Genomic DNA, 13,437 nt, shown 5'->3' on the forward strand with positions numbered 1-13,437 from the left:
TTTGTGTTTCACGGTTTTAAGAACTCTAGTTTTGTGTTTCACGGCTTAAGTGTCTCTATTTTCTGTTTCACGGCTTGATTATGTTTTTCTCTGTTTGATCTTGATTGTAAGAAATGAATGTTGGTTATGAATGTTATGAAACAGCTTATTTTCTTATGTATGTTAGTTATGAAACAGCTTATGCCCTTATGATTTTCTTGTTTGTTCATGTTCTTCATGATGGTATTGTCTTAAGGATGAACAAATGACATAAAGGTCTCTAAAACAACACACAAATCGCTTACACTTGACACTTAAGGTGTTCAATATAGCAAAAACAACACATTGACAAACAATACAACAGAGACAGTTACCAAAGCTTACAACAAAGCCATGTAATGACAGCTAGACAACCATTCTTCTCCAAAGCCACATCCTCTTCACTTTTCTCAGTCTTCCTCATATCTTCTAAATCTTCTTCAACTGTTCTTTGTCTTGCTTCAACTAAAGAAATCTCTTCAGCTAAAGCTTCATCAACCCACTTGAAGAGATGATCTTCCCCTTTTCTCTGCAACAAAAAAAATCGAATTCACTTGTACATTGTAGATAACTCAAGCCAACAACATATGATGAAGGAAGACGGGTTACACGTACCTGCATTGCAATTTTACAACGATAGAATCTCCGAAAAGGATTCTTATCTGTCTTTGAAACAAATGTTGCAATCCCTTCTCCGCACCAGCAGCGTGTTGGAACACCATGAACTCCTCTGTTTCGCCTTGAACAAGCACCTCTATACCCAGAAACACATTGACCAACCCGTAAGAAACAAATAGAAGAAAAGAAATTGAGAGAAGATTTGATAAAATACCCAGATTTCGCTATGTATGATGCATTCCTACTTTTCTCCATCGTTGCAATTCTCCTTTCCCCCAAATCGTAGGATGAACCCTAATTTTCTGTAGAGAAGAAGAAGAGAACGCGACGCGACAATTTTAAGTTAGTTGGGAATTCGGGTTAGAGGAGTTGGGTCGGGTTAAGTGTTAATCGGGTCTACAAATGGGCAATCAGATTTTTAAAACACGCTTTATTAGTTAAAACGTGATTTGGTTTAATTGACCGAAATTGTGGAAAATTGATGCAATTGTTAGTCTGTGGGGATAATTGAAGAGACCGAAAGTCGGGGTGGAAAAACTGTTGGTTTGAGTAGTTCAGGGGACCAATCGACGTCAACCCTAGAAACAAAGGTTCATAGTTACAATTACAAAGTTATTTCATTATTTTTAAATTAATTTTATTTTGTATTTATATTTTTAAAATATTTTAAAAATTATTAGATTACGATCTTAAAAAATCAGTATAAATAATTTTAGTTATTTTATTTTAGAAATATTAGAATTCTTAGTTAAATTGAATTAAATTGTTAAATGATATATTAAAATGCATAGTTAATATAAACATTAAAAAATACTTATTTTATTCTGTAAATAGAAAATACTTATATTTTATTGATATTAAGAAAAAGAAGGAGAGAAAATATCTGCCCGAAATCAAAGAGTAAGCAAATAAAAAAAGAAACGCTGCCCGTCGGGCAAACCTCAAACTCCAATACGACTACGAGTCATCACTCTCTTTTATTTCCACTTTCCAAAAAAAAAAATTAAAAATTAAAAATTAATATCTGAAAGCCAATAGTCATATCAAAATGTGTACATAAATGCTGAAACTTCCCTCTTCTCTTCCTCTCCATCTCCATCTCCCAACCACCGTTCTGCCTCACGGTGGCGCTTTATTCTCCCGGCGGATCGCCTCACCGGTTGCAGACGGTGTCGTGATTCCCTCCCCCCCCCACTAGCCTCATCATCATCTCTACACTAAAAGATGGGGCAGAGCATGAGCTGCGGAGTTAGACCGGAGCACCACGGGATATTCGCCTCCGTTCAGTGCGGCGACATCGTCACCGTGCGGAGAGTGATGATGACAGATCCGAGTCTTTTGAACCAGGCCACTCCTTACGATCGCCACTCCGTTCTCCACGTCGCTGCCGCTAGCGGCCAGATCGAGGTTAGTCTCCTCCGAGATCTCAACGGAATCTCAACGGAATCTGGTGGTTTTGGTTTCAGATTCGCCGGAATCTTCTCGATTTTTTTTTGAACTAGCGCATTTCTGATTTTTGCAGATTTTGTCTTTGCTGTTGGAGAGATTCACGAATCCGGATACGTTGAATCGTCACAAGCAGGTTTAACGATAACATCTGATTTGTTTTTTTTTTTTTGTTGATTGAAAAATGGAGATTAGCTGATTGTGTTTGTTGTAGACTCCGTTGATGTTGGCTGCGATGTATGGGAGGATCTCTTGCGTCAAGAAGCTCGCTCAAGTTGGAGCTAATGTATGCTTTTAATTTGGAATAAAAATTTCAGAATTTGGATTTGATTTTTTTTTTGTTTTTGTGGAATTTTTGCAGGTTTTGATGTTTGATTCGGTGAATCGAAGAACGTGTTTGCATTACGCAGCTTACTATGGACATGCTGATTGTGTTCAAGCCATCCTCTCTGCTGCTCAGTCAAGTCCCGTTGCTGTTCATTGGTTACTGACTACTCACTCTCTCTCTCTTTGCTTGTTGATGTGTTTTAGAACAAGCTCTTTACTGAGAAGTGTTTTTTTTTCAGGGGATTTGCGCGGTTTGTGAATATTAGAGATGACAAAGGAGCGACGCCGTTGCATCTTGCTGCTAGGCAGAGACGTCCTGAGTGTGTGAATGTTCTCTTGGACAGTGGCTCTCTTGTTTGTGCTTCCACTAGCCTCTACGGGTATTGAAAACGTTTTCATTTTCGGTAAAAGTTTCAGTCTTTTGGGAGATTTGCTTATCCTTCCATGCTTTGTTGAAACAGGTCTCCAGGGAGCACACCGCTTCATTTGGCGGCAAGAAGCGGATCTATCGATTGCGTCAGGAAGTTACTTGCTTGGGGTGCTGATCGTCTCCAGAGAGACGCTTCTGGGTATTTTAAAGATTCTCTATGTTTTATTGTAATTCTTCTGCTAGTTTTAATCATCTTGAAATCATTTTTTCAGGAGGATACCATATGTGGTTGCCATGAAACATAAGCACGGAGCATGTGGAGCGTTGCTTAACCCCTCTTCTGCAGAGCCTCTGGTCTGGCCATCCCCGTTAAAGTTCATCAGCGAGCTCAACGAGGAGGCCAAACTGCTCTTGGAGCAGGCTCTGATGGACGCTAACAGGGAGAGGGAGAAAACCATCCTCAAGGGAACTGCTTTCTCCTTGCCATCACCATCTTACTCAGACACAGCCTCAGATGATAACATGTCTGAGGTAATAAACATCAAAACCTCCTTCTTTGTCTGTTTGATAACATGTAAAACACACATATTAAGTGAAGTATAAAACGCGTTTTGCAGATGAGTGATTCGGAGATGTGCTGCATTTGCTTTGAGCAAGCGTGCACGATCGAAGTCAAAGACTGTGGTCACCAAATGTGCGCACAATGCACTCTTGCACTGTGCTGTCACAACAAACCGAACCCAACGACTTCAACCGTGACTCCACCGGTATGCCCGTTCTGTAGAAGTGTCATCTCACGGTTAGTAATCGCCCAGAACAACAACAACGACAGTAGCAAGAGCCAAGACGAAGTTGTTGATCGCGAGGCAGGTGATGTCAGCTCCTCAAAACACAGAAAGCATAGAAAATCGATGAACCTTGGAGAAGAAAGCAGCAGTTTCATGGGACTATCAAGCATTGGATCGTTCGGGAAGATAACCGGCCGTGGCTCGGGAAGGATCGCAGCCGACAACGAGCTGATGGACAAACCGATACTGTGAGGAAGGGGTGAGAATGTATAAAAGATAGATCTTTTGTTGTGGTGGGAGATTGAAATAAGGAAAGAAGAAGTGAGTTTGTGTAATGAAATCAATGATTTGTTGTTTCTTTTGATCAATTTTAAAATGGTTTGCTGTCATTATTTGGTTACTTGTTGATATGAAAAGAGAACCTTCATCATCTTCTTGTCTCTCACAAACAATTAAATTAAACTAAGATACTTTTATTAAAATTTGGAGGAAAATAGTTTACATGATCAAACCTATCCCGTAACAAAGCTAAACTCATCCTGTAAATTCGAGAAGACAAGACATGTTTACCAACTTAAAACAATTCAACTCGAATACTTCATGTTAAGGAAAGAGTACAAATGTACAATCGTATTAGAGTTTTTACTAGTCTCCTAGTATTTTCACTCATTAATCTCCTTTTGACTAATCTTTTAGATTTCGTCATTGTGTTTCGTCATATATCTCCAGCGTATTGTTTAAATACATATGTACTTCATCTATTTATATCAATTTTAATAGTCTAAAAATATGAGATTCACACATCTTATACTTCACATGTTTGATGTTTGATGTGTATAAGGACAAGAGATAATACATGATGCATGTCTTCTTTTTTTCTTTTTTTTTGTATCCTCACTAAATTAGACTTTTCTCCTGTTTTGTTTTTTAATAATTTAAAATGAATAAATAAGATGGGAACAAATGTTATGGGGATGGCTGCTAAGTTGCCAACGGAGAAAGAGATGGAGAGCCGGAGAAAAAAGAAGAAGAAAAAAGTATATGGAAGAATTGTTGACCTCCACATGATCCAATCACTTTCTTCTATCCCTCTAACAAGTTATAAATATTTTGAATATTTGCCTCTTTGTTTAAACTAAAATATTTACACTTTTAATATTAGTCAAGTTGTTACAACTAGACAACTAGTCCATACACACGACCACTTTTTGTTTATTCCTTCGTGAAGTATTCTTTTTATACGTGTAAGACTCGCTCTATAGAATCATAGTAGGCAAAGACCGATACATTCGGTGGATACTTTATGTTAATCGACTTTTAAGGAAAAAAATAAACCTAGTGATTACTATGACATGAATAAAATTAGACAAACGAAGAAAATGATTGTTAGTTTCTTACTTTTAGATTTTATATTGAAAACATGTTTGAGCCGAAAGAGTAGATTTTGATTCTATGTCGAGAAGAGGGGGAAAAGTGAAAGAAAAAAGGGGGGATAGTATTCACATTTAAGGGGAAAATTGTTATCAAAAGAATTTAGAAGGTCACAGGTTATAACTGTTTAACCTAAAACAAAACCTAACCAAATTTGAAATACAAATAAATATTCAACATAGTTTACCAAATCAAATAAAAGTATAAAACTCTTCTAATATAGTTTACCGAAACTTCCATAATAATAAAATAACCTGCAACTTTAAATTATAAATAGAAAACAAACATAATTGTTTTATCATTTAGTTTAATATGTTTGGTTTCCAGTTTTCAGTTAAGAGAAACGCCAAAATGTTTAACAAAACTATGGAGCCTTCGATGTTGTTGCAAAATTCCATTTGTTGGTCATTATAATTCATTTATTTATCCTATTACATATAATGATCAATCGACATGATCTAACATTACCACAATCAAATGAGTCTACAATGTTTCAGTTTACCATGATTTGACGCTTTGACGTGTCTTAATAATTCCAAATCAGAGTTGTTCAATTATCGTTCTTTGGCGTGTCAATTCTAACATGTAGGATCCACTTATGGTACGACACTTACTTAATATTTCCATTCTTATAATCTAAGCTAATCTAGTCTAGTCACATTTGACATTTCAATTCTAACTTGTTGGAGCCACTTTCGTTGCTGAATCTACTAATCGGTTATGGGACCTGACCGGTTGATGAAAGAAAATTTAGACTAGACACCTTAATCCACCGAGGTGTTTAGCGTATTAAATCAAGCCACAAAATACAAAATATACAATCGATATACTAATTACAGCAAATTTTTAACCATGGAATTTTTTAAGATTGACAAAATGTTAAGTTACTATTACCAAATGACAAAGAAATATCAATAATAGTTAATATATAAAATTAATAAGTTATTATACTGATTGTCGAGATAAATTTATTTGATTTAATCTTCTCATAAATGACTTTACAATGATATAAACGTTAAACAATAATAGAAAACCACAAAATAAACTTTATCCAGTGTCAGTTCCTGTAACCCAACCTGCTCGGCCTTGATTTGTTTCCTTGTTAAGACCAGCATCAAAGTTACATTTAACATAGCCCCGTGGAGGACGCAACTAATGATCCTCTAAAAATGGTGCAGTAGTGATACCAAGAAACTTTTATTATACTTTGATCCTCTCTCTCTTTAAATTATGCTCTTTGTAATAAGTTGTTATTGCAACATCGTAAAACTCAAAAAAAAAAATGGTATGAATTTAACATTTATACAAAAAGAAAACTTTTATTCACTAACCTTGCTATATGCGATTTATGTCCCATCAAGTTATTGACGAAGCCATTTCAAAATTCTGTTTCCCTCAAAAAAATCTACTCAAAACTTACATGAACTGAAAAAATAATATGTCAACTTGATTACTTTCATTTAATGTGTGAAATATTTTTTTAACGACAGAACATCTGAATTAAACATACCTAAACTTGATTTGATATAGTTTTTAAAGATGTAAAGACTTTCTCATTCATGTAGTAATACATTACAAGAGTATACAATGATCATCGAGTTAGCTCTAGGTTAAACCATATTAACTGATGTTTCTATAAGTAATTACAAAGAATATTGAGTGAGTAATGTAGAGGATCAATCATATTACATCAATGATACGATGTATCCTTAATAGTTTTAAAGAAAACTTAAATTTGCATATATATGACCTCAATCTGTAAGAAAATTTTGTACAACACGAAAATTTGTAAATTTGAGTCAGATCGAACTTGTTTATTCTGCTGCTTTGATAGTACCGTTGTTATCTGCATTGCTTCTAATCAAGTTCATAAATGTGGTACAAGCGGAACTCCAGTCTTGATTCTTAAGATACATCATGTTCGAATAGCCACATCGTTAAATTTCACACAGCAGCAGCAACAGAGTTAGGGAAGACCAACCATTAAACAAATGTTCAAAAAAGGTGTTCTTAAAACAATAAAACCTACTTAACATTGTCAAAAAAAAACTACTTAACGCACGATACATCTAGTTCCCTTTAAATTTAATTTTGCATATGTGAGATCATTCTGATTTTCTTAAGTAACTTTTTAAATTTAAGTTGGTGGCATAAACTTTTTCTTTGAACTGCTGGTGGCTTAAATTTTATAAACAGAAATCGGGAATCTTAAAATATGTTAAAAATTGAAGTCAGAAAAAAATCTGACATATAACATGTTGTCGACTGCTTCACGTAGGTCCTATTCTGTTTCATGTGGCTCTTTCCTATTGTATTTCTTGCATTTTTTTCATTAATTATAATTTCCGTATTACAATATTATTCACCAACAAAATGATTCGAAGTCAAATCATATGTAATGTCCCCTCGATTAATATTTTGCTCGAGTCGTATCGTTGATCCTCCCGCTGTATATATTTATTTTTGTCAACCTCCCTCTGTATTTATGTGTTAGAAACGGGTAAATTAAACGTTGCTTAGATGATGCTCTCATTGAGTCTCATACTAATATATATATCGTCTGATGAAAATATTTTATAAATCCACAGCAAAGGCCCAAAAGGCAACCGATAGTACCTATGAACTACTCCTAATCCAGTCAAGGCTAAACCTACAAAAAGGACTGGAAGCCCAACGCCAGGGCCCAAAAAGTTACATACTGAGATTGAACGTTTCTTTCTAGAGAGTCCAATCTGAGCTTTACTGCCTCCTTACGTTATATAATATCCTTTTAACGCCCCATCCGCCCATGGCTAATGGGCCATCCACACAGCTCTCTTGGTTCCTGGACCCCATTCCGTTCCAATGTTGGTGCGTTAATTTTTTCAAGGCTCGAAATCATTGTTTACTGACCCTGCAATCACCACCTGACATTTTTCCGTGCTTTGATCTCACTCGCACGGTATTACAAATCACTTTTCGGTAGGTCACTTATCTTTTCATTACTCCAGCCCAAACACCCTTAACTCTGAAGTTTTAAACAGATGTTGACGGAAAAAATAAGTTAACTTTGATAACATAGGTAACCAAATCAATCCTCTTAAGTCTTTCCATATATCACAATTCATGATGTTACAATTCATCCCTCTAAAAGAACGCAACGTCCTCTTGCACCCAACAACAGGTTTCAAGATGCCTCTCGGGTGAGAACCGAGATGGCTAACCAGCTCTGATACCACTTGTAAAGCTCCGACCGCCTCGGCTAATGGACCACCCATGGCTGCTCTCTCGACCCGTGGACCTCATCCCGTTCCAACGGTCGTTCTGTTAATTTTCTAAAGCTCCAAATCATTGTTTACTGACCTTGCAATCACCACTCAACCTTTCCCCGTACTTTGACATCACTCGCACGGTATCGCGAATCACTTTCCCATAGGTCAAATCAATTCTCTTAAATTTTTTGATATATCATAATTCGGAATGTTACAATATTGTTTTATTTCAGGATGTTACAATATTGCCTATGATTTGAGCGCACATGGCAGAAAGTTTTCCATATATTGGACGAATTTTGGTATGAATCGATAAAATAATCTTGTTTCTAAAACACTGGACACACACGTTTTAAACAAAAGAAGCAAAAATTGTTGGATTTCGTTAAAGTCAAAATAAGTTGAGCTAGCTTTTTAGCTTAGAAACAGTCTAGCAATTGTGGGAACCTATGAAGATCAAGCATCAAGGGACTGCTAGAGTGAAGCGAGCACAACTTCAAAGACTTCGTAAAACTTTTGAAACTTTGGAGATGCGTTTTGGTGAAGGAGTTGCAGGGTACTTTGTGAGACTTATGGAGTTCACAAATGACATGAGGAACTGTGGGGAAGGAATGGATGATGTGAAGATCGTGGAGAAGCTTCTGAGAAGTCTCACTGAAAACTTCAATTTCTTGGTATGCTCTATTGAAGAATCAAAGGAAATTGATAGGATCACAGTAGACGAGCTTAAGCGCCACTACAAATCCATGAAAGTAAGGTCACTGAGGGAAGAAGTGAAGAACAAGTCTAACAAGTGGAAAATGAACCAAGGAATGGTAGAGGAAGAGGAAGATGGAACAATCAGAGAGGAAGAAACAACTTTAGAGGACGAGGGAGAGGCCGATCCTTTGTGAATCCATCAGCCATAAATTGCTTCAGATGTGGAAAGCAAGGTCACTACCAGTTTAGGGATTTCCACACTAATCAAACTTAGGTGAGAGTTTTAGCATTAAAATCATATCATATATGTAGTTAGGTTTCATCTCTACAGCTGTTTGTGATTCTCTGACAGTGTCAATTGCAATAACATTTTAAAAAGAAATTCATAACTCAACCAGGGCATAACTGTTTTACGATCAGCTTGTCCTATTATAGATATACTTATGAAGTTATAGTTGAAGCCAGAGAGAAAAAAATTACGCCACCTTATTTCAGAATTACAATTGAATCGTTTAAAAGAAACGATGGTGTTAACTTGTACAAAATAATAGTCTTTCAATGGTTGTTGCATCAAGATTCCTTTTGATGAAAACACATGTAACTTGCATGATTGTCAAATCTAGATTAGCCACCTTTATTCTGGATAAACTCTGCGGGAGATAATTGTGATTGAGCAAGCATTGGAGTAGTATATGGTCTTCGCATTAGAGATTTTTACTTTCTAATGTGGGGACTATATGATACTGAAATGTTTCATTTAACCCTTCCCATACAATGGACGTTTGGCTTGAGGAAGAAGTAGAGTTTCTTTATAGATCAGAAGCGTCATATATATCCAGATTTTGAAGATCATGGAAATTGTCTTTATGTTTGTTATGATATAATGAGTTCACTGAATGTACATATTTATCCTATCGGGGGTTTGAGGAGGTTCAGTATAATAATATTTATACAAAATGTGGTTCTTTTAAACTCCATCAAATACAACTTCATGTTGTATGGTTCTTTTAAACTCCATCAAATACAACTTCATGTTGTATAGACAATAGAACATATTACATATACGGGTTCTCTCTTAAAACTTAAAGTAGTTCTTAGATGGATCATAATCATTACTTCAAATTGACCAATGCAAATACCTCTGGAGTCTGGACTAAATTATTCTACTTGGATGTAGAGTACAACGACAAAGCAGGCTTGGATATATGTAAATTGGGAAAAAATACTATCACTATGTTATAAACTCTTTATACGGCCAATCGATATTTTTTTTTTGCATTTTTACGAATAATTAGTTGCATAGCTTCGTATAGGCAAAATGGGAAAACACGCTGGCCTTGATTTCAGTGATCGAAGCATTTAAATCTTCTTTTAGTTAACAAAATGTCATTAGTTTTAAATACTGTTTCAAGACTAGATTCCACTTTTACATAACCAAAGTATTTCACCAACTCTATTCTGCATTCCAATGCTTATAGTTTATGTAACTAATTACCGATTATTTCCAATGTACAAAAATCACGAGAAAAAAGCATGCAAAAGGCGTATGCGCCTCTAAATATTTCACGGACAATATTCCAAATTTTGAAAAGCCTTGCCACTTGCCAAGCAAAATAAAAGAACTAGCAACAGAAAAAAGATGTTAAAAATAAAATAAAAATAAAATGCCACTACATTATTATATAACTGGTACGTAGTTTATTACAATTTGGTTACATGAGCTACGTACGTTATACATACATGATACCATATGAAACATCAAATATGTCTGGCCTTTTTAATATTGTTACACAGAGATGTTGAATGAAACATACAATCGAATTCTCTAGAAACATTCAGAATGATCATTCTCCTGCTTTTATAATAATTTCTAACCTTCAAACTCCTCGACGGGACTCCCTTAGGTTTCCTCGGCGCCGGCGGACAGGTTTGTGGGATCGCCGGGAGAATTTGATCAAGACGTGTCGGAGTCTTACAGCAATCTTCTTCTTCTTCCTTCTTTACTTTTACTCCTTCCGGTGAGCAATTGGTTATGTCTAGATCTTGATCTTGTCCTAATTCTCGAACGCTCCGGTCTGGAAACCCTAGAGAGGGTACACGAAGGAACCCTAGTTCTGTTTCTCGGAGATTGTTTTGATCGGAGGGACGACTTCCAGCATCAGCGAAGCTCATCTTTCAGAAGAAAAACGTAAAAGGGACTGTTTCTGATGAGAGAGAAAAGAAAGAGGCAGAGAAGAAGTTTATGGCTTTGAAGGCTTAGTTTGGTTTATATAAATGGTAAGTGGTAACACTACGTACGTGTTGTTTTGAATTGTGTATTTTGTAAATTTAATTTTACTAGATCTTTTTTCCGCGCTTCGCGCGGATAATTGCTTCTTATATGTAATTGTTGATTTTTATATGAATATCAAATATTATAGACTATAGTTGCTTGTTATATTTAATTGTTGATTTTGTTGTATTATTTTTATATAATCTCTTGTTATATTTAATTGTTGATTTTGTTTTATATTGAAAGTATTTAAATTCAAAGAAAGTGTTTTTTCTTGTTTTCTCTTGTTTAAAGGGTTTTCATAGTTTTATTTCAAAACACTTTTGATGTATTGTAATAGATAAGTTTTTATTTTTGTGGTATTGGACTTTTAAGAAGCTAAGGTGGATCAATATATAATTAAATGTAAGAAATAGTAGTGTACATAATTTTTTTATAACAACTAATTTTATTAAACTTAGGTGGAGTTTACATAATCCTTCATGAAGAGGATGAACAATTAAAGTAAGTACATTGTAATAGCATACAAATAAATTGTCATACGGAATTCTAGCTTTAGGCAAAAGATCTGCCACCTAATTTGTCTTTCTTCGCGTCCAAGTAAATGAGATATCTTCAAATCTTTGCACCCACCAGCATTTTTCCATGATCCAGTTATAAGCTCCAAAGTGGAGATTACCATTCTTTATAGCATAATATGAAGTCCGTAGCTAAGGTGTAACATAATATGAAGTTCGTAGCTTATAACATAATAATACGCTTGTGGTTAAAAAAACATAATAATAAGCTAAGGTGGTTCAATAGCTAGTTAAGAAGTTCGAAGCTTTTGTTCGTGCATTTAAAAGCAAATAATTATTTTAATCTATAAATCTCGAATCAAAGCAACATATTTTTGTATCTCTTACCAATTTTTTCAAGTTGTAAAGCCATTATATATATATATATATATATATATATATAGATATATATACTTTTAACTATCTTCTTAACTCTTATCAGAATTTTGGGTTTCTTCTATGATTTTCATCAATGAAGTAACGTTTGATAGAGAAACATATAGTTGTTCCTAAGTGAACAATGGTTTTGAGAAGTACAAAAGAACAGCTATTAACTTTTGACCTTGGCTTTTGTTAACCATCATAGGCTCGTAGATTTTCATCTTATAATTTTTCTATCTCTAACGTGTTCAGACTTAAGAGTACACACAAAAAATAAGATGATGACTACATAACTTGACAGATTTCTGTTTGTTTCATGACCTATTCTTGGACCATCAAGAGATGCAAGTCCAAACACGGACCATCAAGAGAAAGCAATGGTGATCGGTCTCTTGTGGTGCCTCTTTGATCGTGCTACTACCAATGAGGAGGACCCTCGCCGAATCCACATAATACTTGCGACAATAGGACTGGTTTATGTAGTCCAACATGTCTCGACATATGTTGTGATACGAACTGCCATAAAAGTTTAGTGGTAGACATGGGGTTTGTTTCTTCGTCGGTGCTTTTCATTTGCGCCAATGCCATGCCATGACCCTTGGTAAAGCCGGTTTACAAAATTGTAAGCTGATTGCTTTTATTATTAGTTATTTAAATAGTGTGATGATAACTATAATATTTATTTTAACTATTAGCCCTTTCAAAGACTAAAGGTCATTACTAATTTTTAATTTGGTAGCCTGCGGTACAAACATCCACTTATCATTTAATCCAATTTCTAATCGTTTTTATTATTGGGTTATGGTGGCAAACTTTCGATAATGACCTGGATGGTTTTTGTTGGACAGACTAAGTATATTTTGAAACTCTTACTGAACATAGGGCGGGGCACATAGGGACATCTGGGGTCAAGTGATCCCACTAAAATTGGAAAAAAAAAATCTTTTACTGTATTTTAAAAAACAAATACTATAATATTTAGTTAAAATTTGGCATTTGATTCCACTAATTCATGTCAAAGTTCTCATATACCTCCATTAATTTATAAAAAAGTTTATTTTTGTTATAATAATACATATATTTTTAATTTAAATATTAAATTAATATATTATAACTCCAGTTAAAAATATTTCCTCAGGTACTAACTGAACCTATGTTTTGTTTGCGCCATGACATGAGAGATAACAATCTTAAAATAAGCTTTAAGAGCCCGAGTGCATGAGTTATTTTTAATTTGGCTGGATGTTGGGAAAACTAATGAAATTAACCGTTTATGACT

At 35.0% G+C, this 13,437-nt stretch overlaps 3 protein-coding genes across 3 annotated transcripts; 2 read left to right on the forward strand and 1 right to left on the reverse strand.

Moving 5' to 3' along the window:
- The first annotated feature begins 1,620 nt into the window (after positions 1–1,620).
- Positions 1,621–3,997, forward strand: LOC106352618 (putative E3 ubiquitin-protein ligase XBAT31). The gene is made up of 8 exons (XM_013792237.3): positions 1,621–2,043; positions 2,159–2,218; positions 2,297–2,368; positions 2,444–2,565; positions 2,649–2,789; positions 2,871–2,978; positions 3,052–3,310; positions 3,397–3,997. Exons 1-8 carry the CDS (start codon positions 1,861–1,863, stop codon positions 3,817–3,819), a joined length of 1,368 nt encoding a protein of 455 aa, XP_013647691.2. The 5' UTR covers positions 1,621–1,860; the 3' UTR covers positions 3,820–3,997.
- A 4,701-nt stretch (positions 3,998–8,698) lies between these two features.
- LOC125576147 lies at positions 8,699–9,142 on the forward strand. Its single transcript, XM_048735536.1, has one exon. It carries the CDS (start codon positions 8,699–8,701, stop codon positions 9,140–9,142), a length of 444 nt encoding a protein of 147 aa, XP_048591493.1.
- Positions 9,143–10,597: 1,455 nt separating this feature from the next.
- LOC106352620 (cyclin-dependent protein kinase inhibitor SMR10) lies at positions 10,598–11,273 on the reverse strand. Its single transcript, XM_013792238.3, has one exon. The coding sequence runs from the start codon at positions 11,118–11,120 to the stop codon at positions 10,707–10,709; it is 414 nt and encodes a 137-aa protein (XP_013647692.2). The 5' UTR covers positions 11,121–11,273; the 3' UTR covers positions 10,598–10,706.
- Positions 11,274–13,437: the final 2,164 nt, after the last annotated feature.

The sequence above is a fragment of the Brassica napus genome, chromosome A7 (genome assembly GCF_020379485.1).
Source record: "Brassica napus cultivar Da-Ae chromosome A7, Da-Ae, whole genome shotgun sequence".
Lineage (NCBI taxonomy): Eukaryota > Viridiplantae > Streptophyta > Magnoliopsida > Brassicales > Brassicaceae > Brassica > Brassica napus.